The sequence below is a fragment of the Aptenodytes forsteri genome, unplaced genomic scaffold, assembly GCF_000699145.1.
Source record: "Aptenodytes forsteri isolate BGI_AS27 unplaced genomic scaffold, ASM69914v1 Scaffold183, whole genome shotgun sequence".
Classification (NCBI taxonomy): domain Eukaryota; kingdom Metazoa; phylum Chordata; class Aves; order Sphenisciformes; family Spheniscidae; genus Aptenodytes; species Aptenodytes forsteri.
The window spans coordinates 3,041,726-3,065,343 of record NW_008795918.1 but is presented as its reverse complement, the minus strand read 5'-3'; the positions used below and the strand labels follow the sequence as shown (position 1 = coordinate 3,065,343).

General features: G+C 39.8%; 3 protein-coding genes across 3 annotated transcripts in view; 2 read left to right on the top strand and 1 right to left on the bottom strand.

The window, feature by feature from the left end:
- Positions 1–3,406: 3,406 nt before the first annotated feature.
- On the top strand, positions 3,407–13,965 carry COQ10B (coenzyme Q10B). Its single transcript, XM_009284688.1, has 4 exons — positions 3,407–3,556; positions 5,028–5,220; positions 8,412–8,513; positions 11,543–13,965. The coding sequence occupies exons 1-4, from the start codon at positions 3,435–3,437 to the stop codon at positions 11,708–11,710; spliced, it is 585 nt and encodes a 194-aa protein (XP_009282963.1). The 5' UTR covers positions 3,407–3,434; the 3' UTR covers positions 11,711–13,965.
- Positions 13,966–14,035: 70 nt separating this feature from the next.
- HSPD1 (heat shock protein family D (Hsp60) member 1) lies at positions 14,036–23,290 on the bottom strand. The gene is made up of 11 exons (XM_009284686.2): positions 23,113–23,290; positions 19,924–20,176; positions 19,284–19,366; positions 18,480–18,575; positions 18,076–18,169; positions 17,495–17,663; positions 17,002–17,101; positions 15,840–16,085; positions 15,299–15,473; positions 14,522–14,700; positions 14,036–14,430 (listed from the first exon to the last, which is right to left on the bottom strand). Exons 1-11 carry the CDS (start codon positions 23,284–23,286, stop codon positions 14,278–14,280), a joined length of 1,722 nt encoding a protein of 573 aa, XP_009282961.1. The 5' UTR covers positions 23,287–23,290; the 3' UTR covers positions 14,036–14,277.
- Positions 23,291–23,328: 38 nt separating this feature from the next.
- Positions 23,329–23,618, top strand: part of LOC103903505 (MOB-like protein phocein) — a 21,313-nt gene continuing 21,023 nt past the window's right edge. The window contains exon 1 of the mRNA XM_009284715.1: positions 23,329–23,448. Coding sequence (XP_009282990.1) covers positions 23,329–23,448 — 120 coding nt within the window. The remainder of the gene's footprint in view (positions 23,449–23,618) is intronic.

The window sequence follows — 23,618 nt, the reverse complement described above, 5'->3', positions numbered from 1 at the left end:
TAACCTTGCCTCTTCTTTGCCTGAGGCGGTTGCATAACTTTGAGCAATCCGTAAAAGAAATGAAAAACTTGAGTAAAACGCCCAGATGTTTTCCACTTCAGATAATGCAACAAGTTCCTTATCCCCTGATCACATGTAAGGCTGGGTGGAACAACTTGAAAAACAAAATATGCTTTGGGAGAAGAGCTGATCTTGTAACTGGAAGAAAAAGAACAAGCAGACAAGAGAGTGTAATATGAAAATCTTAAGAGGAAAAAGGGTTCAGCTGTTACTACTGTTATGGCGGTGCTGCTGTGTTTCTTTGTTAAATTCAAATTCTTTCTGTCATCCTCGTAAAAACAGTGAAAAGGCGGAATAGAGATTGGTTCTTGATGTCAAATTTCAAGCAGTCATTTGACATAATGGTTACTCTGCAGTGGTATAATCTGTCATCCTACTTGGACCACATTTCTTACTGTATATCCTTTGTGGTTTAATCTTTATTTTCTGTTTGCAATATTAAAATAGTTCAATCCTGGTAAACAAAATTGCTATTTTTCAAATAATATACGGGAGTCCTGAATTGAGGGCAAAATCAATTACTGGAAAGGGTGTGCAGTATAAGGAAACTCATTAAGTAACTGGTTGCAACCAAAGTTTGAAAATGTTTCCAGTGTAAGCTGCAAGAATCTTGGCAGCTGGTTTTAAGCAAGTGCAAGCTGAATCCAAAACGGTGCTGTATTATTTGTAACCTTGAAGCTGGGTATGCTTTCACATCTTACAGTTGTCATTGGTGTACATTCTGTACCTGCTGTCAACTCGGCGGACCCCTTACTGTGCTGAGTAGCAGACTTCAAGGACTCAGGTGGTAAATTAGTCTTTTGTGCTTATTCAGACTGAGATGCTAATGAGGACACTTGTTGGCAACGCTCATTTTTTGGGATGTGAACAGCTGTTGACAAGGAATTTGAATGAGATCAACTCATGTCTCACAGACCATAAAATGGCCATCAGATATCATTAAACTTATGGAAGTAACAGTTGGGATAACAGTAAACACAACTGCCCTGGCATGCTCTTACCGCCAATTTCAGTTTGTATAGTCAGGAGTTTGAGATCCCTTCTTTCAAAAATACATCAGTCTTTAGGCTTAGAAAATTTTGTGGCAGTTAAAAATAATCACTGAATACAGATCACTTACGTATGTATACCATACACCAGTAAATGCTTCCTTTTCAGGTCATGGAAGCCAGGTGATGCTGTGATCAGTGCCCAAATGTTTAGAGAGAAAGCAGCGAGTGGCAGGAATTGAATGATGCCAGTAAGAGCAGTATGAGTGGATATGGTTGTATTACTGTCAGAGGATAAATACAGAGGTGGCAGGTGTGTCTGAATACTAGTATGGACTTGGCTTTTCTCCTGTGGCCTTGATCAGGTTCACAAAAACATGTGTGTCAGCCCCTTGAAATCTGTGCTTTTATGACTTCTTGAAGAGGTATGCTTTCCTGAACTGGGACTGAGCCCAGCACATTCTCGTGGCATCTGTTTTTCTTCAGATAAAATCAGGAGAGAGATGAATTCTCACCATGTTTGTTAGCATTATAACCTCTTAACCTTGCCTTCCTTGAATGGCAATATAGTTGTGAAATGGACATTGTCTTACAGCAGCTAAAAGATTATTTGTGGAGATTGTTTTTCAGCCTTGTAGCTGAAACAAGTCTAGATAAAACTGTGTGAAACACTATATTGGCATAGCATTACAGTAAAAAACAGACCAAGAGAAGAAACCTGGCAACTAGTTTGGACTGTGTACTATATGTAGCCCCAGATGGAGAAAGTCATTTAAATTAGCTTTCCAGAATGAGGTCTGGTCCAAACATTTGAACACTTTCTATGAATCTGGTTGAGGCAGCTACAATGTTACTGGCACCCTTCCAGCTTTTCTGTCAAAGCAATGCTTTTCCTTAACAGTCTTGTCCAGTCTGTGGGGAAAAAACCAATGTCCACATCCTCTGAGATACAGTTGCGAACATTTGCAGAGCTTGTTGTCTAAAGACTTTCAAAGTCGACCTAATCTTTCTTAGTTTTGACACCATGCTTTCGTCCCATCTTAAGTAATTCCTTTTCAACTGCAGTGATTACAATCTGTGTTGTCAGTCATCTTGCTTCATGTCACAGTTGCTTATTTCTTTTCTGAAGTGTCTGTACAGATTGTTTCTAATCAGCTGCTGCTGATTATTATTTTCCTCTAAACTCAATACCAATTTATTATTTGCCTGTCTCCTAATACAGTGACCATATAAGCTAATGTGGTCAGTCCCGGATTATTACTGTGTTTCTTTAGAATTCAAAGCTATGTTGATTTTTAAAGAACATGTTAATAATAATTTTAATTGTTTAAAATTAGTAACTGTAATTTGCTACTTTGGTGGTCAGTAAAAAATGCATCTATCTGTTCATTGTGTTTAAAAAACACCAAAACAACAAACAAACCACCAAACAAGCCTAATGCCCTAATGCCAAGTGGGAAAGGTTGGTTCCGTTTTTGACTATGCGAATCCAGAAGTACAGTCCTGATTGTTTAATTAGAGAAAGGACAGTAAAAGACCTAGGTTTCTCTTTAGCTTATGTTTGTAGAATCACTGACAGCAAATAGTGGCATTTTTAACTTCCTGGTGCCAAAAATCAGAGCTTTTGAGGTAACATTTTGTGTCTTAACTGACTTGATCCAGGCAAAATCAATAATTTAGCAGAACAGACCAATTAATCACAATGAATATTTGTTAGATTTTAGTGTAGATGTTCAGAAACAGAGAACACTGAGGTGCAATCTTAGAATTACTAGCATTTTTAAGGTAATTTGTTAAGTTTTATTTATGAAAACACTGTCCAAGGTTTTGCATGATATTTTCTGAAGGGACTTTTGAAAGCTGGGTAAACAATGCACTTTCTGAAAGGACTTTCAAAACGAAACTGTCCTTTTAAGAGACGGATGGCAGCAGAGGGATTATAGCAGAGTTCAACTTTGTATCTCCAAGTGGAACCTTCTCTTCTTTGTGTATTCCAAAAGGGTAAAGTATTGTGGTCTATGCCTTGATTTTGCTATTAAGAAAGCCTGTTCTGCAAATTAAGTGCATATGAGGCTTGTACACGAACTCAGGCTGCCATGAAGCCAATGTTTAATGAGGGCCTTTGTATTTTACTCTGCCAGGTACTTTTCTTGTGACTGGAGGCTATTTTTAGTTTCTCCTAGGGAAAAATAAAAAGTCCCCCTTGTGCTTTTAACAGTTTGTATACTGTTACGAGCCTTTGTTTTTCCGTCTGAATCTGATGTTTTCTGGAATGTTATAAAACAGATTGTTTGTCTCGCCTGAATGTGCTGTTATTTATTTTGCTGATAACACATCTAAAAGCATTTTCACTGTTCCAGGCACTTGGCTTCTTGTGGTATTCTGATGACCAGAATTTCTCCTTTGCAAGTACCTGTAATGAGCCATACCTTTTCAAGAACTTTCTTCAACATTGCTGCTCCACTAGTAAATAAAAGAAAAGAATATTCTGAAAGAAGAATTATAGGGTTTGTATAGAAGTGTGGAAAGAGACTTTATACGCTTACCAATTTTGTGTTTGCTGTGATTAATCCAAAATGCTAGAAGTTCCAAGACTGAGCATCCCTGAAGACACATGCCCGATGACTCTGCCCCATTGGAGACTAGGAAGGAGTTTTGACTTTCAGAATTTGTAGAGATCAGGCTTTTCCAGTCTGAAATTGAGTATAAAAAATGTAGGAACCCCAAACCCTTGCCCCATAGAAAGAAACAACAGAAATAACCCTTCAATTCCATGACAAAACAAAACCCACCCTGAAAGGGAAGAATACACTATTAATTTCATCTGGTGAAATGGGAATAAACCAACAGGTGTGAAAACTCTCAGTTGGTTCCCTTCTGTCCCAAATACATGTTAATGTTTGCACTTACATTATGTTGTACTTCTCACTTCTTGAGATTTTCTTCTTTCTTCAAAAGAAGAAAAATAATTGTGTGATGAAGAAACTTAGGCACATAGAAAAAGATTTTGAAATCCTGTTTGCCTTAAAGCTAGTAGGAAAATGCCAGTTAATTTAATGAGACTGGGATCTGCCCACAGTTTCTGGTCCACAATAGAATGAACTATTTGTTTATTAGCATAATTTTGTTACTATGCTTAACATTCGTGTATGTGATAGTTCTTGAACTGCAACAGATTTTGTATAGTCACTTAAAAAGAGCCTTTTTCCAATAATACTCACTGTTAAGTACTGTTGAACATATGCTTCATTTTAAACACAGATGGAATTAAGCATACTTCAATTCTTTTCTGAGTCAGAACTAAAAATTAAAAACCATAGCTATGTAATACTTTGCCACGTTACAGTAGAATCAACTAAAATGTTGCCATTGTATTCTTTCATATGATTTCAATACCCTGCCTGAGCAGGGGGGTTGGACAAGATGACCTCCAGAGGTCTCTTCCATCCTCATCCATTCTGTGATGCTGTGAGGTATTTCCATTGCATGTGTTTTTTAATTAAGCTTTTTTTATTTGGGCTAAAATAAGGAAAGTAGTGCTCCTCTATTTAAACCTTATGAAATAAAGTACTTCAGTTTTGGTACACCTTTTCTTGGTAGCCATGAAGTGTGGATTCTTTATGTGGAATGTCTAAGATCTACCTCAATGAAGACATGGCTATGCTGGAAAAACTGTTTTTTCCATTTGAAATGTATGCATATTTACCTGATATTGCAGAAAGTAGCAGACACCAGGTTCAGTGTTCGCTAACTTTACTGCTGGATGTTGTGTGGTGTTTTGCATCTTTATGCAAAGACTTCTACCAGTTTATTACTTTTTTTTCTCTTTTTAATTTCCAAAAACAGTAGTAGTGTTTTCAGGTGACTGTATGTTCACCTTCCAAACTGCCCATGCCATTTATACCATCTTTGAAACTTTTTAATACTGAATTTGAAGTTAAGATACTTTGTAACTAATGTTCATATTTCTGTTTCCAGGTATTCTATGCAGGAAATGTATGAAGTTGTTGCTGTTGTGGAGAATTACAAACTATTTGTTCCTTGGTGTAAAAAGTCAGATATATTATCGAAGCGCTCTGGGTACTGCAAAGCACAGCTAGAAATAGGATTCCCTCCAGTAGTAGAGAGGTATACATCGGTTGTTACCCTAGTGAGACCACACTTAGTTAAGGTAACTTTTTTTTTTGTTTTCTTAGCTGTAACTTTCCGTAACTTTTGTTTGTTGAAATTCAAATAATTCACTGGTGCTTCAAAACAAAATTGATGCTGGAAGTGCTTTGTGTGGCTCAAAACTTGTGTTGCTTTTGTTTAAAGACTTAAGTTAACTGGAGAGAATTTGAATGTGCTTTTAAAACATAAGCTGCCAAATGGCAGGAGGTGGGGGGGAATTGCCTTTTAATTTCCTTTTGCTGGAGAAACTAGCAGCCATTAATGAAAGTATACCGTCCTGGTTTTGGCTGGGATAGAGTTAACTTTCTTCCTAATAGCTGGCATAGTGCTGTGTTTTGGATTTAACATGAGAATAATGTGATAACGCACTGACGTTTTAGTTGTTGCTGAGCAGTGTTTATACTAAGTCAAGGACTTTTCAGCTTCCCATGCTCTGCCAGCGAGGAGGTGCACAAGAGCTACAGGGAGGGGGCACAGCCAGGACGTGGATATTCCATACCATGTGACATCATGCTCAGTATATAAATGGGGGGAGTTGGCAGGGGGGCGGTGACCGCTGCTCGGGGACTGGCTGGACATTGGTCAGTGGATGGTGAGTGGTTGCATTGCTTGTTTTTCCTGGGTTTTGTTCCTATCTCTCTCTCTTTTGTTGTTTTCCTTTTCATTACAATTTATTACTATTTTTATTTTATTTTATTTCAGTTATTAAACTGTTCTTACCTCAACCCACGAGTTTTCTTACTTTTGCCCTTCTGATTCTCTCCCTCATCCCACCAGGGGAGAAGGGTGAGCAAGCGGCTGTGTGGTGCTTGGTTGCTGGCTGGGGTTAAACCACGACATACACCATTTTTGTTTGGTTTTGTTATAATTTTGCCCAAGCCTCTCTAAATGCAAAATTAATACTGACTTAAAAGTTATCTTTGACAACTGTAGCTTCTGATGCCTTAGCAAAATTGGTAACTGTCATTGCTTTTCTTCTGACAATTTTAACTAGCTAATCTGAGAAGTCTTAAACTTAAGTGTAGGATCTGCTGAAGAGCTTGTTATTCAGTGTATTGATGAGAAGATAGAAGAGTGGATTTAAAGTCCATTTTTTAGAATTAATTTGTTCAGAAGAGAAGCAGTTGTATTTCTCCTCCTTTCAGCTTTTCAAGAGCAATAATTAAAAGAAAAATGTCATAGGAGAAATTTTAAATGACGTCTGGATCTTCTAACTAGTTATATGTTCAAATCTGTTTTGGTTAGGAACAGCTCAGAACAGATTCCTTACAGCAAAGCTGCCTCTCCCTTCATGTGGCAGATCTTGGCTATTTTTTTGAATAACTAGTGGAATTACAACAGTTGATTGCTGTTTAAGATAATTGTTTGGATATCCTATTTCACTATTCTTTTCTAGGCTTCCTCTTAAGAGACATTGCTCAAAACAGAAACTGGGTTTCTTAAGTACAGGGGAGACATGAATTGGAAAGGGAATATGCAAAGTGCCTTTATTCAAGGTACTTACTGATTCTGGAAAAAAATATATCTTTCTCCCTTTCTTGAGAAAGTTGAACAGCTACAATAGAAAATCTGCATTTTACATGCTGACTGCTTTCCCTTTCTGCTCTTCCCTGTCAAGACTGGCTTTTTCCTTTCACATAGCTATCAGACTGGCCTACCAACTCTTTTTACCTCTAATTCACTCAAAAGAGGATTTCTTGTCTCAGAAAAGATCATGAAAGTGGTGAGGAGAACTGTTTCTTTAGATTTCCTCCTCCTAGATTTATTAGCGTTTTCTCTGCTGGGATTATTTTTCCTAGAAGTTTACATTATGTTCATACAACTGTAGGAATATTTCTAGAGAAGTGACTGTGTTTGGACTACTTCACCGTCCTCAGAAATAACTCTGGGCAAAGGCAGCTTGCATGGTGGTCTAGCATAGCGGGCTACTGGGGGCGACAAAATGAGCACAGGTTTGTTGCTTAGGGCAGCAGTGCTTGAGCAATGGAAAAATCAGACTGGTAGTAGCAGCTCTTGCGGCAGAGGAAAGCACGGAGTAAGTTTGCTACTTATAAGGTTGGGAGCAAGGGGGACACACTGGCAATTTTCCTATTCTTCCTGCCCTTTTGGCAGCAGCAGGAAAAGCAAGCCCAGCTCTTTGTGTCTAATCTTCCCTCTACTCCTCCCCTTTCTGTTGTAGAAGCATCAAGACACTGCATCTCATTCCTGGGCAGAAAAATGTAGGTATTTTTGTGCTGCTGATTAGTCTTTGAGATGGCTTACCTTACCACGACTTTCAAACCACAAGCAATACCTATTCATCGTGGGTAGTCTTGTTGGAGCAGAGCTGCTTGTGGTAACAATAAGACCTGTAAACAAAGAGTTAAAAACCCAGAAATTCTCTCTAGAAATTCCAAGACAACTGAGATCATGTATTTCGATGATTTTGAAGTATGTGTCTTTCAATCTTTTTCTATTATAAATATAGCCACACAAAATTGGCTATATGTGCTAAAAGCAAAATGAGTGAAAATAAGGACCTTATTGTCATGAAAACTATGAAGACAACTACTGCAAATACTTTTATTGTTTTAAAGTAGGATTGTATGCAAGCACTCCTGAAATGTTAGCTCAATACGGCTTGCTGGTAACTAAAAGCCAATGTATGAGCTGATTATGAACTTGAGTGTATAGTCTTACTGACTTCATGGTAGCTCCTGATGACAATAGTATCTTGTGACAGAAGATGTTTGGAGTTTGTCTTCAGTCAGGTTTGTTTTGGTGCTAAGCATGCCTATAGCCCAAGACTATCAGTCTGTATATCGGTACATAAAACATTCTATACATGCAATGAAAAAAAACCCAAAACCCCAAACCAGTAAATATCCATATCCTTTGCTTAAAACAGTGTTGTTCAAAATTCTAGTATATAGCATTAGCATTATTTTGGTGTTCTATGCATCCTGCTAGAGATCTGTTTTATGACTCTCAACTCAAAAATATTTCCTCTCCCTTAAAAGGGATTCAGTTACTTTGCTGTAAATGATACTGTGCAAATAGGATCTTATACTGGCTGCACTATAAGAATAGTTTTAACTATGCCATGACCTTCACTGTTTAACAAAATGCAAATGCAAACTTCAGTAATGCCAATTTGCCTGTACAAATACATCTGTAAAAGCCTAATTGTAGCTGTTTTAAACTTTCTTTTAGGCATCCTGCACTGACGGAAAACTATTTAATCACTTGGAAACAGTGTGGCGTTTCAGCCCAGGTATCCCTGGTTATCCAAGGACATGCACATTGGATTTTTCAGTATGTATTGCTATTAAGACTTCCACACGCTTGGAACAAGGCATAGAAACAGTATCTTCAGCTGTGGTTTTTGGTGGTTTGTTTTGGTTTTTTTAGTGGCTGGTACTATTTTTTTTTAAACATATACGCATGGAAAACAAGTTAGTTTTAGTCACTACTATAAAGAAAAAATTTTTTTGCAGACTTTACCACATGGAAACCACTGCAGCGTCCTTCAGAGTCAGCAGTCTTCTGTGAGGTGTCTGCCTGTCATGAAACAGTCTAGGGATTGGTATCTCTCACCATATGTCTCACCGTACAATTCTAAACATGCTGAAGTTTTTAGACAGTCAACTGCAGAGGAAGAAATACTAAACATACTTTGCTATTTCCTTTAATTTCTCTACAACCTAAGTGTTCTGGGTACCAGAAAGTAGGTATTCTCCCATCTGTCCTGTTTGGCCTGTAGTTTGGTCAATTTTCTGGCTTCCAATTTTATTCTTTCAAGTATTTTAAGACTTACTCCTTCCTTCTATAATACAGGTATAATAGATTTTTGCTGTCTTTCTACTCTATGATGGGATGTCACTGCAGCTCGAGACTATCGCTCTTTAAATCCAGTGTCTGATTTAGCCTGTTACTCCTAGGCAAGTTGTTTTCCACTCAAGTTATCGCTTTTTCATTTTGTCTATTTAGTCTCTCATCACATTTTTTTCTTACATTTTATAGTGTTAAGAGTAAGTGTTGCATTGAGCACCTAGCTAAGCTGGGGTTCAGAACAGGCTACAAAAGTACATAGAAATGGGTTGATCTTGCTGCCATCTACTGGGATACTCTGCTTTAAAAATTGTCTTCTGTAAATAGGAAAAAGAGCTTTTGGAGTATTTGTATACTAGCACATTAATCTCCTTGGGTTAATAACTTTCAACTTATTGCTGTTTTGCACTTCATACAGTTCAGCAGTAAAAAGGAATCTATAGGTACTCACAAAAATACATTTCTCGTGGGATTTGCCAGTGATGTTTGCATGTTATTTGCTTGTGGGATTTGAATTTCTCCAGGCAAATAAGTGCCAGTTCTTGCTACTGACCAGTACATAAGCTAGCTTTTAACCCAAGCCATAAATCAGTTGATTTATGATTAAACCCTGTAATCTAAATACTGAGTTTGTGAGGAAAACTCCCCCCTCTGCCCCATACCAAAGCCACCTTTTGACATTTCAGGTCAAGAACTTCAGTTAATGGGAGTCAAAACTGGACTTAAAATGGACATTTTCACTTTCTTGGGGAAACGCTATTGATAATTCTTATTGCTTACCCCATTTTGAGGTAGCAGAGGCAAATGTAGCCAGCTGAGCAGGGGGTTGCCTCACAAAGGCAAGTCCTTACGGACTCTAACCCTTGCTAGTTACTCACCTGCTGTGTTACTTGCCTCTGGGCCTGTGCAGATAGCGATGATAAGCATTTCACAACAAACTTCTCAAAACATACTGTGCAATTACAAATACTTCGGAGAGAAAACTTTGATTTCAAAAATGCTCATTTGCTTTAGAAAATGTAATTTGAGTTTTGAGTTATGCTGGTTCCCACAAGCTACTGCATCACTGTTTTGCCAGCCTGATGCCAGGAGACATATACATACAGCTGGGAACTGTTCTAGTTTGGTTTCAGTTCTTAAATGATTTGGTATATAGATTGAAGCACAACACCATTTTTACCATCTGCAAACTTTGTAAATGTGTACCGTACCTCAAGTTTTTACATAGTTACTGAACATGATGCGAAACTCATTATCCCTGCTCTGCAGAACTCTACATGCTCTACATGACAACTCTCAGACTTTCAAAAGGCACATTAATGTTACTGATGCTTGAGGTCAAGCAAATGAAAATGAAGCTACACCTGGCTTACAGTCCAAGTAGTTTAATTCCTTCTGTGCTACTGTTTCGCATTACGCATAAGCAACTTGAGAGAAGCTGTATTTGGCATTTAATCTGCTGATTTCTCAGGAATGACAAAAATACTTAAATCTCAATCCAAAACACATGCTGTAGCAGGAGTGATAAAATCGCAGAAGAGCAACCTGTTTCTTTTCCTGAAAATTCTGTAATCATTTTGGGAAACTGTGTATTCCAAAACAATGTGATTCCATGGCCTTAGGGGAATGTTGTTTAACTAGACCGAAGGCCAGCACAGCACAAAAGCGTAATTGAAGGCTATTTAACATAAAAGTGACTGTTTCTTTTGAGGTTGAAGAAAGCGGACTCCCTGACTCCCTGTGCCCTTGCCATAACTGTTAACTATTACAGTAGCTTCAGTTTAACTGTAAGCTTCAGTAGCTAAAAGAAAATGTAGACGTTAAGTTCTGAGCACTGCAGTAGGAGGCCCGAGGGCTTGGTACAGAGGACTTCACCAGTATGTCTGTGCTCTGACACTGGCTGCCGGTGTCAGGACGGCGAAGGTCGGGAGCGGGAGGTGTTCGGGCGGGAGGTATGGCACACAAAAGCAAATTTGTAGCTTTGGTCAGTAAATTGCTCTTGTTTGAACATACCATAACTACAGCTACCAAGATGGAAGGACTGATTCAGAATGTTGGTATTTAATAGGTAACTATTTCGAGCTGCTTTTAAATGCCTCTTGGGTTTGCTCCAGCTTACCTGTAAGTCTGCTGTCTTGCCATGCAGGATTTTCTTTAGACTTGTGCCCCCAAGTGTGAATTCAGTAGCTTTTCATTACCCCAAATCTTTTACTTATGTTTTGTGATGCATCATTTATTAAGTAAAATACAGTTAGTTTAGATAAATGGAAATGATTACTTCAGGGAACTGAACAAAATTATTCTTCTAATGGCAAAGCCCAGGCAGAGAGTCCTCTAACCAAGGAATAAGGCTTTTCTTCAGACACACTCACCCCTAGTTCAGTTTTAACTGTTCTTTCTCCCACGGCTTACTTCCAGACTAACTGGAGATTCTTTAATGAAGTTGTCCGTTTGTAACAGCATTTTACCACAATAATAGAGGGAAAACAACTCTTCTGTATTTTCTTAAACAGGTTTCTTTTGAATTTCGTTCCTTTCTACACTCAAAACTCGCTACGCTATTTTTTGATGAAGTGGTAAAGCAGATGGTAGCTGCCTTTGAAAGAAGAGCATCCAAACTCCACGGCCCAGAAACAAGCATACCTCGGGAGCTAATGCTTCATGAAGTTCATCACACATAAAAGGGAAAATTGTAACAGCCTCTATTATAAACTTGTTTGTACGCTTCTTTTGTACAAGAGGTGCCATGCTCCTCCTTTGGGGCATCTAGTTCGTATCTGAGCTTTGTGTGATTTTATGCTGCATGAAACACACCTGTTCAGCCAGATGTATATAGAATGTTCAAGCTGCCATCAAGTGCAACTTAAAAAAGTGTTATCAGTAACAGACAGTTGGCAGCTACTGTAACACAAGTATCTCAGGCTGCCGTTTATTAACTTGCCAAATGGTTTGTGTAGTCACAGTGCAAGTTCTGCCTTATCCAAGCCTAAGTTTTTGGGTTTTTTTTCAGCATTGTCACATATTAACTCAAGTTTAAGTTATTAGTAGTGTAAATGTAACTTAACAGCATCAACTCGGCCAACTCTGGCCAAGCCAAGGGAAACTGACATTCTAGCTTTGGGGAGCATGGAACAGTTTGTCAAGCATTGACTAGCAGGTGCTTTTAATCCAAATGAATGACAAGGGCAAGTCAGGAGTCTCCAGCTGCTGTTGAGTTCTGACCAGCAACTGCAATAGAAAAAACAACACAGCCTGAACACTCTTGACTTTTCAGGAATTAAACGTAAGGGGTACACGCAATGTAAGGAGTACTACAATTTGAGTGCAGCAGTTTCGGCTATGGCCGGTGGTTCTCTGCTGTCTGGGCTCCAGACACTGGTGAGTTTGCAGTATGTTTGGCAGGCTGAACTTGCCTACCTGCTGCTCTGTCACTGTTACACATTGCACTTCGGTTAGGGTAGACAGACCTCACCTAATGCAAACAGCTCCCAGTTCCAACACAGCTTTAAACCAAGTCAGTAAATGTTACCTCTTTGAGAACTAGGGCACGGATGCAGGACATTCTGTACCACAGTGCTGTCCTCCCTGGAAGGAGGGAACCAGGTGCCCTCCACTTGCTGCAGACGAGCACACTCAAGGCCAGTTGTCATTAAAAAACATACAATAGAGACCTAAACCTTAGTTTCTAGGGTTTTTTTTCAGTACTGTGCTACCATTTATTTATCAGTCCATTATGATGGTACCAGCCATCTTGATTATTCTTTTTCAGTAGTTCTAGTCCTTACATTAATATCCTCTATCCAGTCTCTGAAGAAATGTAAGTGAATAGGTGCTACCTTGCATTACCAAATTTCCTTACTGAAATGAGGTAAATTTTTTGGGTCAGGTGTTGAAGCTGGTCCTTTCTCCAAACTGTACTAACCATGTGGGTTACGGACACGGTAGTGTATTAAATAACATAGGAAGGTCTGTTTCAGGACAAAGACAACCTTGAAGCAGTTTCAGACCATTTAGATACTTTTACCAGAAAGAGCAATTGAAATGTCACACATCCTATCTGTGAAGGACAGTTCTTATTAAAGGTAGGAAGCTGGGGAAAGTCACAGCTGGATTAAGAGGTCTGTTTTAGAGCACTTTTGTTTGTTGAGACAATCAGAGACAAACATACACAAGTTTGGGAACACCATTGTTTTGAAGTCTGGAAAGCAGAAAAGACTGCACATCAATGTCATTAGCTGCATCAGGTCAAAGAACACAGTAGGTGGCAAAGCAAGCTGTCATTTTTAAGGGTAAAGAAGCATCTAGTGCAAAATAATTCAAACTAAATCCTGGAGCCCACTACCAGAAAGCTGGAAGACAAGGGTGGAAGTCTCAGGGCAAGGAGGTAACCACATACTATGCCTGAGCAAGAGGAACATTAAGAAAACCCACAACCCTTTCTTAGCAAAGGTACCCGTTTCCTACCCTCAGGGCACTTTCCCTCCCCCAGTACTGTGAAAGGTGCACTGGGCCTTTTCATGTGTTCCAGCACGTGAAACAAGCGGTATAGACATAAAGCCAATGCACGTGCCTTCTTTTCATAGCATTGTTTAATATTTCAAGGAACTGCAGTGTCAGTTCAGCCGAGATATTTCTTACCAAAATTAAAGTCGTCACTTGTATTTCTGAGAAACATTCTAGACAAAGGAATGCTTCCTGGAGGTAAAGGGCCTGTCATTTCCAAGCCCAAGTGTCAGGTTTCTAGTAAATCTTAGAAGCAGCAGGCTTTGTGCACAGGTGAATAAGGTGATACATTTTATAACTTTTGAGCAGTTTGTTTTATTACATAAAGGTCACATAACTGTATATTTGCCTACTTTGTACACAATTGTCTAGTCTCACGCACAGTGGCTTCCAAGTTCTTCCTAGTACTGGCAAGCACCAATAAATTCTGAAACAGAATATCAAGTGCCTTTAATTAAGTTTAAATCAGGACCTTGGTAGATGGATCTTGCACCCGGTTATCAGGAATGTACAAATGTCTTTATTCAAAAAATACAAAATAAATTATCTGTAGGCATGGACAATGACTGTAAACAATTACACGTGTGTTAAATGAAATCCAGTAACTGATGGTTACAGTGATTCTTTTAAACACCAGCCTCACGTCAGTCACTATCCACCCTCTCGCACCGACATCTGAAGTTTTCAAAGTCAGAACTGTCAGTCTTACACAGCACAGCTCACGATGCATCCCTATTCCCAGGAATCAGAACATGCCGCCTCCCATTCCTCCACCCATCCCACCCATTCCTCCCATTGCCGGCTCCCTTTCTTCTTTAGGAATTTCGGTCACCACTGCTTCTGCTGTTGATAAGAGAGACGCAACACCTGCAGCATCCATCAGAGCAGTTCTCACAACCTAAAAATAGGAGAGAAATAACTTAATACCTGCTGACTATCATGTGAGCTGGGAGGAAGGAAAGCTGAGAATTAAGACTATTTTAGGTTACCTTCGTTGGGTCTATGATTCCTTTTTCTACCATATTTACGAAGTCCCCAAGCATTGCATCGTAGCCAACTTCTGATGGACTCTGCAGAATTTTTTCCACTATTAATGATCCTTCAACGCCTGCATTCTTTGCAATAGTCATTGCTGGGATTTTCAGTGTTCTCTTTATTATTTCAATGCCTGTAAGAAAAAGATGTTTAGAATTACGTATCGCATACGCCGCTCCTCTTGCCAAGGCATGCCTTCGTGTGCTGGAGATCAATACAGAGCGCGCCCTCTGAGCAAGAGCATAAGCTGTTTTTATCAGTTCCAGGGAAAAATGTTCTCTGCTACTTGACGTCTGTCAACAAATGAAGTCATTGCGGGATATTCATGTGCATTTTGGTTTTAATTCTGCAAAAGTTAGTAAGGAGCATTATTATTGTTACATGGCACAAAGCATTTTTCCATTTGATTTGCCACACAATCTCTTAAGCATTCTAGATTTTACGTCTGTCTGCAGTGGCTGTAACAGTCAACTCAACTCTCCTTTAACGGTCTGCAATTCTTTGCAGGGGGTACTGCTGCTTTGTTGTTACTGGTTCTTTCATATCCAAGTCAGGGACGCAGTGAAAGCTCCTTCCCACTGTAAAGCAGAGACCGCCGTACCAAGGGGATACGAGGTTCTAAAGATCAAGTAACTAAAACTCACTAAAAGCAATCTGTATTTTATCTTACAAAGCCTCAGAACAGAAAAAAGTCTATTCTTAACACTTCCACACACATTCAAATAACTTACCAATTTTCTGATCTTCATTGGCTGGAGCTAAAGCATCTAATGCTGGAATGCAGCGAAGCAATGCACAGCCACCACCTGGAACGATGCCTTCCTCTACAGCAGCACGGGTCGCGTTCAGGGCATCAGTAACTCTGTCTTTCTTCTCATTCACTTCAACATCACTTGTGCCACCAACCTGCAACGAGCAAGCCACACGTCAAGGTCCACACAAGGAGCCCGGGTGGGAGAGCACCGCTGGCTATGGAACTGCTGCCGCAAAATTAAACAGCCAGCTTGAGTCGTTAACTGAAAAGTGCCAGAAAGCAAACCCATGGTCTCCCATACTGGCAGAGTTCTTCTGTACCTTAGCACTCGAGAAGCCTAACCACACAGTTTTAGTTGATTATTTCATCAAGTTCTTAATACCAAGGTGTAGCACTGTAGTAAGCCAAATTCCTTATCCAAATTGACTGCTAAGATTCTGAGACAACCACGCAGTAGTATCTCAGATTAGCAATAAAGGACTGATACCGCCCTTTTCCGGAGAAGGTTGACTTCTCACCTTCAATACAGCTACTCCGTCAGAGAGTTTGGCCAATCGCTCATTCAGTTTCTCTTTTTCATAGTCACTTGTGGTAACTTCTAGCTGTTCAATAATTTCTTGAATACGTTTTTCAATTTGAGCCTTTTCACCCTTCCCCTTCAGAAGCATAGTGTCATCTTTTGTCACAATGACCTCTCCAACTTTACCAAAGTCATGAGGCTGAATATCTTCCACATTTAGGCTCAGACCCTCTTCTCCAAACACCTGAAACAAATTACGCAAAAAGTTGGAATTCACAGCTTCTCCATACATGAGTTTTTCATTTGTAGACACGCGAACACATACAGCAGGCTAACAGCGCAAAACAATCACACTACTGCAGCCAAGTTGAACGAAACTCTTCCCTTCTCCTAACAGAGTCCAGGCATGCAGGTACCTCACGGAATAGGGAGCTGCTGCCTTCTCATTCATGACAGACTAATGTAACTCACTGATTCAAAGTGCCTGGAAAGTAGAGTTGTGTTACAGAGTCCTCCTGCTATTTCGCGAAGTTATGAATATTGGCACTAAATTGACTTTAGAACAGAGTTCGCTGGGTTTGTCACTTTGTGCTCCAGTTCGCTTAAATGCTAAGTTTCATTTCAAGAACCACCTCTGGATCCCAGTACCATGCTATGATTTTGAAGCATGTAAAAAAAGCAGCATAAAGGGACACTAATCAGCACATCAACTATTTGAGAAGTTGAGTATAAAGGAAGATTACCCAGTCTATTCCAAATATTTAAAAGAATTATATTTGCCATACTCAAGTCTGGGCAATTATGAGACGGTTTTGCAAGGCGGCAAGAAAGCTTTGCTATCTCTAAGAAATTTCCTTGATATTCCTGCTTCCCCTTGACAACCTAAATGCTGCAAGAAAATTGTGTGTAACGTCAGTCAGTTAAAAGGACATGTTACTCATGGTTGGTCAGGCCCATATTACACAGCAATGATCAAGACCTGCATTTAAAAAAGATATGAAGATTCAAACATTAAGAGTTAGTTACATTTGTGAAAGAACAGGACGCAGCCTGCAACACAGCAAATACAAGCCATGGACCTAAAAATACACGTTCTTTTCCTCCTTAAATACCATTAACATTTCTTAGAGCAAAAAGCCAATTAAAACATCATTACTTACAGCACCACCAGTAGCAATTGCCATATCCTTAAGCTGGTTTTTCCTGTTGTCACCAAAACCTGGTGCTTTTACAGCAACCACCTGAAGACCAACCTTCAGTCTGAAGAGAAGAATTCAGAGAGCAATTATTTCAGTACAGCTCTAACAATCAAGCAAACAGAGATCTTAATGAACTGAGCTGGTTTTGCTCAGAGGTAGTTAGGTAACAGCTGAAATTGTGTCCGAACTGATGTGAAGCATGGCTGTGTACAAAAGCTGCTGTTTCTTCGGTACTGTAAGAGCACAGACAACAGTTCTACACTGTAGCAAATTCAAATACACACTTTTGTATGCATGGCTGTGTACAAAAGCTGCTCGGTACTGGGTACTGTAAGAGCACAGACAACAGTTCTACACTGTAGCAATACACACTTCACACTTTTGTATGCATTCCTTTAAAGGGATTAAAAAAAAAAAGCAGTATTTGTCTAAACATACGGATTTTAAGCCTCACCTGTTCAAGACCAGAGTGCTGAGGGCTTCTCCATCAACATCTTCAGCAATAATGACCAAAGGTTTGCGGTGAGCATTGGCAATTTCAAGAGCTGGAACTATGGACTGTACACTAGAAATTTTCTTTTCACTGATTAAAACATAAGCGTCCTGGAATTCACATTTCTGCCCTGCAGAAACAACATGCATCAACTGAGCAATCCGATTACAAAAACATATCAAGCATTCTCTTAAACTTAAGGAGCTACTGTGGAGCAACTGTTGCACATTTCAACAGCATTAAAAAAAAAGAGACACAAAGTGTTTTCTCCAAGACTCCACTGTCAATTCTACATTGTTCTGGAGTGTTGCAGGGCCAGCTTGATGTTAACATGGACGCTGTCCACACTTAGCAGAGAAGAAAAACCACCCCACAGACTACAAGTTTTTACCAAGAGTTTAAAGCTTCTGATGGGGAAGGACGCCGCTGTCGTATTGCCATGGTACCTAGTATAACAGATTGTGAAGTCTTTGTAACAGGTACCATTATTTCTAACTTACAAGAGCCATTGTAAGGTATTTGACGTGTCATTGTTAACTCACCTTTGGTTGTATTAATAAAATATGGAGAGATGTAGCCTCTGTCAAATTTCATACCCTCAATGATTTCCAATTCATCGTTTAGAGTTTTTCCATCCTGTTTAGATGCAAGAAAGTCACATTAAAGATCCCTTATTTACTACCAAAAGCACAAGTATATTTTTAGCATACTACGCACAACAGAATGAAAGGCTCTGCGCCACACGTCAGTGTTATGTGCTTCTCTCTTCAAAATAAAAGGATTATAAGAGGGAACAGCAATCAAACCCTGATATAACGGAGCTAAGGAATTATGGTGGGATACCGTATGTGAGCAGCAGCAGCTACATCACATGCCACAAAAGCCAGCCCTAACTGGAGAAGAGACAGTCACTTTCCACTTAGTCCATATGCTGGCCAGTTCTTACCTTGACAGTGATTACACCCTTTCGTCCAACTTTTTTCATCGCATCAGAGATTATATTGCCAATTTCCTGATCTCCATTTGCAGATATTGTGGCAACCTAAAACAGTAAGCCATTTAACCTCATTTCACAATACAAGTGATTTGTTTCCTTGCTATAAAGAAAATCAGAATAACCATCTTCAATCCTCATGTTTCCTGACAAGACGGGGCAGCTGACTGTAGCACACCCACACCAGGATCCAAGAACTCCATTGGAAGGGCTAACAGCTCTTGGGCAGCTCAAGCACAGGGCCAGATCCCGTGCACTGTGCTCATGCAGCACACACAGGCCATCTGAATCTGCGGCCATGGGGAGAAATACGCCATGAAGGCCAACACAGCTGGTGCCCGAGACCCAGCTGGGCATCCACCTCAACCTGAACCTCCCACAGCAGATCCACAACACTCCCAGAAGTCTGCCATCACCTCCCATCCACAAACACATCTTTGCTCTCGCCAATTCTTCCCAAATACACAAATTTATGTTTTAAGACCGCATTTTGGAATGCAAGATGAGAAAAACTACCTACTTCTGAACTAACTTCTAGCAGTGTAGTTGAAGGCAGAATACTGGGAATTTTCAATAACTCAAGAAAATGAAAGCATTACCATGAAGATCATTCAATGAAACATACTCTGAATCTTTATATACAAAGAAAAACACTCTCGTGTCACATACCCACAACCTAGATCCATTAAACCTGACTTCACAAAACTTCTTCTGAAGAATAGCTATGTAAAGTTGCTTTAATTTTTTTTTTTTTACCTGTGCAATTTCTTCTGGAGTTGTAACAGGTTTAGACAGCTTCTTCAGTTCAGCTATGATAGCATCAACTGCAAGCATCACCCCTAAAGATGAACAGAATTACTTGTGAGTGAGCAAAACAAGGTATACAGCACAACGTGCCCCCCGCCCCCCAAAACAGGTTAAGTTTCAAACCAAAGTCCACACTGCAAAAATGCACCAAGTTTGCATGTTCAAAAACAAGTGACCAGCAGTTCTAGTTCATATTGTCACTTGTATACCTAGCGATAATTTTTTGGAATTGGTGTGACATACTTTCTGTCATGATCAACATTTATGGCGAATTTATTTACATGGCACCAATAAATTTATATACTTATCAGAAATTAATTAAATGCAGAAATGGCTTTAAATGGAGTTTACCTATGACAAATTAAACAAGTTAACTGCATATAAAATAGTAAAATTATCAGAAGAATGAAGACTTGTTCAGAGCAAGTAACGTAACAGAAACAAGTGGATTCTCTACACATTGCTCTTCATATAAAGCTTTATGTAGCTCTTCAAAAAGAAGGCAACTTATTCAGGAAGCCAGTCAAATTTGGGATATGAAAAGTAAAAAGACAACGATTAAACATTAAAAACAAGGGAAAAAAGTTACCCCTCCTGATTTCTACTGGATTAGCTCCTTTGCTGATCTTCTCAAAGCCTTCCTTGGCAATAGCACGTGCAAGTACCGTTGCAGTAGTGGTACCATCTCCTGCTTCTTCATTTGTATTGTTGGCAACATCTTGAACTAACCTGGCTCCAATATTTTTGTATTTGTCTTTTAAGTCAATTGCCTTTGCTACTGTCACACCGTCTTTTGTCACTTTGGGACTTCCCCAGCTTTGTTCAATAATAACTGTTCTTCCCTAGGGTGACAAAGAACAAATATTAAATCAAAGCCACATAAGCCACAGCATGTTACTCTAAGAGTTCAACTGAAGACAAAGATCCTTTTGCACAGCCACAGCTGAACAGAAACATCACCTCGCACAGAGCTTTCAGCTGGGACTTTTTTCAAGCACACACATTACCAAGGTTCTGCAAAACTGGAAAAATGGCTCAAAGGTTTTATACTTTCACAGAATGAGGCTTCATTCCCCAGCCACAATGCTTAATACCACAGACTCAGAAGCCTGCAACTAAGACTACCCTTACAGAGGAAAAGAATTGAAGAGATTTCCTCTAGCACTGATGTTTTCCCCTAAAATTAAAATATAGCAACATAATGAACTAAATTTGCAAAATTTCCATCAAATCACAATAAAAAGTCTATGTGATTGAAAAATAGTAATACAAAGCTCAATTCATTGCACATTCCCGGGGGGGGCGAGGGGGGGGAGCGCACTTGCAAACCTTATTAGTGATTAGCAAAGAGAACTGAGAATACTTAACAAACTTGTTTTAATGTGTCGCAATAATTTCTCAAACATTGCAAGTTAACAAGCCTTTCTTCTCTCAGCCCTCACTTGTGTTCAACTAAAAAACTGGACTATCCTATGCAACATATACAGACACAGTTAATATGGGAAACTATGGACTGTACAGGGAACACAGGGCAGATGCACCTGCACAAGAGGACTGCTTGTTCCCAGATGAATTCAATAGCTTTAATGGCTGCCCCAATCAATCATGTTCCAGTTTTAGCTGGAAGCAGCAGAAATGCAAGAAGCCACCTCTGGTCCACTGCTGCCCTGAAACTCTTCAGCTATCCTGACAGCTGGAGCTGTTGGAAGAGGGGAAGAGAGAGCAACTGCCCCACCTCACCACTGTCACTCCTGGCTGACCTTGCACAAGTCCCCTCATCTGGCCTGTCAGGTCCAGCTCGGAGCTGACCACTTTGGCTCCTGCCGAGACACTGCCGTAGCTGATCAAAGGCCAGTGAGGCTTCAGCTCCAACCAGAGTCTGGATCATGTGCCAAGCAAGCTAGCTAAGGACTCCCATACAGCATGCTACCGCTATGGTGCACTGTGTTCCTCGCTTGCACAGAGCCCACTCACATCGGCCTCAATGATATAACTAACTTTGGATTCCTGCCATACACGAGGCCATACTGCTTCTGAAGTACAACTAGCCCTAGAAGCTGCAAAAGAAATGTTAAACTTCAGTTGCTGATGTTGAACTTGTGAAAGAATTTACATAATTCTAACTCTGTGCTATAAAACAATTATGCCAAAATAACGCATAGCCTGACTTCTTACTGCTATTTCGTTTGACTTGCACTTCTCCTAAATCTAAAAGTGGTTCAAGAGTAAGAAAACTCTGGAGGATCCTGCTACTGATAAGTTCTTCATGTAGTCTCTTCCTTGTTTTGCTTAATTTTATTCTCCATTTTGACATGGTCTTATTCCAAATGTTTGTTTGGTAGCTATAAGGAGAGCAGCCCAACAAAATCTACTTATATCCAATCACATTAAAGGACTTATATTTAACACTTATCTGTGTTTCTGAAAAAAGGAACACCACCAGTAAATACACATGCATTTTGAATGGTCCTGCATACCAGGAATCCAAGCACCCGCATAAAGTAGTTCTGACAAAGTAATCAACATGTTGGCAGCAATATCAAAAGATTGCATGAGACTGCAAACCACATTTCTTTAAATATAGAACAGTGACAAAGGGAAGTTTCCTCACCAGAGTGATACTGTATTTTTTAAAAATACTGGAAGCAGAAACAGGCATTACGGTACAATCCCTAAATTTCTACAAATGCATGGAGAACGGCAGATAAAGGGAGAACACTGGAACAAAACCCCACAAAGTTACAGCAAGTTGCATCAGGAACTGCCCTTTAACCAGTGCATTAGAACTATGCTTAGGCATTCACAAAGTAGCCTGATCCAAAAAACCAAGAGTTAAATTAACTGACTACACTTAAACTTTGTTCCTTTATGGAAAACAGCCACAGCTTGCTGACATCACTGTTCCTTAACCTTCATCTGCTCAGCTTATAGCATTTTTGCCTTTGAATAAAGCTAATAGAGCACCAAAACTGTTCAAGAAATACATGAATGAATTTTACAGAGGCCAAGCAGCCTTGAGAAGAACTACCACGCATATGCTGTTATTACATGGAACAGACATTCCTATAAGCCCAAAGAAAATCAGTATCTCTTCCTTAAAAAGGAATCTCATTTCAAGCCTTACCGGACATTGCATGACTGTGCAGAATACAGTAGCTAGTTTTCCAAAAGATGTACAACTTATAGGGAACCAGACACTATATTCTGTCCTATAAACAGCATAAATGAATGCCACTGCCACCGAATTTCACTTAAGCTCATAACATTTACCAGCCAACTGAACACTCAACATTACGCTTTCAATGTCTCTTTCACCTTGTTAATACTAAAAGGTAAAGTGATACAAAACTGTAATTTGTAAACACACCCCCACAAAAACCGCAACAAACCCACATACTAATTAACCCACCTCACGATATAGATAGTTAAATTACCTACTGCATTGTTGCAGACTATCAATTGAGCCATGGTAACCTATTATGCACATCCCCTTAACCTTCAAACTGTTTAAACAAATATACCGCACCTTTCACAGTGATCCAATTCATTTTACTTTGTTACTATGAAAAGCACATGCGCTATTGTCATGGTTCAGGTGACAAAAATGAGAATATGGCTGCGTGCAGTAGTCTGTCCATACCCCTACACCTTTGTGTTACAGATCTGCAGACGGCAATCATGCAGCTCTACCGCAGGAAAACTAACAACTGTTTTCTACTACGGTGTTGTCAACCAGGTCAAAGTGTTAACATAAAATAAACACAAAATCTTCCATTACCTTTGGCCCCATGGTGACAGCTACAGCATCTGCTAGAAGATCTACTCCTTGAAGCATAAGAGCTCTAGCATCTGCTCCAAACTTAACATCTTTTGCATATGCTCGTGTTAGATGGGGGGCGAGTGCTCTGGACACAGGCCTTATCTGACGGAGTACTGTAGATAAACGGAGCATGTCTAAAAGATTAAAACAAATCCAGAGGAAAATAGAAGCATTATGTATTTGCACAGCTATTTCCGGAATAAAAGAGGGGAAAAGGATTCAGGGAGTAAAGCAAGCGACCGTGAAGTTTTAGTTTTTCGACTGGCTGAAATAGAAACACACAAGCAACTGCAAGTAACAGGGCTGGGGAGCCCAGATCCTCAAGACAAGATCTGGGCTGCAGCAGCTCCTCACTGAGCAGCCTCCAGCAACTCCGAGCTCCTCCCGCCGGCCCCTCCCTGGCGGTAGGACGGGAGACCGCGAGGGCACCGCGGAACACCGGCAGCTCCGTTTGCCAGGCGGCT

Coding starts and splice junctions, on each gene's coding strand:
- HSPD1 (XM_009284686.2), bottom strand. CDS start 23,286: ATGCTCCGTTTATCTACAGTACTCCGTCAGATAAGGCCTGTGTCCAGA. Junction 19,367..19,923: donor TCCAGTAGAAATCAGGAGGG/GTAACTTTTTTC, acceptor GTTCATCTTTAG/GGGTGATGCTTGCAGTTGAT. Junction 18,170..18,479: donor AGGGTGTAATCACTGTCAAG/GTAAGAACTGGC, acceptor GCATCTAAACAG/GATGGAAAAACTCTAAACGA.
- COQ10B (XM_009284688.1), top strand. CDS start 3,435: ATGACCAGAATTTCTCCTTTGCAAGTACCTGTAATGAGCCATACCTTT. Junction 5,221..8,411: donor TGAGACCACACTTAGTTAAG/GTAACTTTTTTT, acceptor ACTTTCTTTTAG/GCATCCTGCACTGACGGAAA. Junction 8,514..11,542: donor CATGCACATTGGATTTTTCA/GTATGTATTGCT, acceptor TTTCTTAAACAG/GTTTCTTTTGAATTTCGTTC.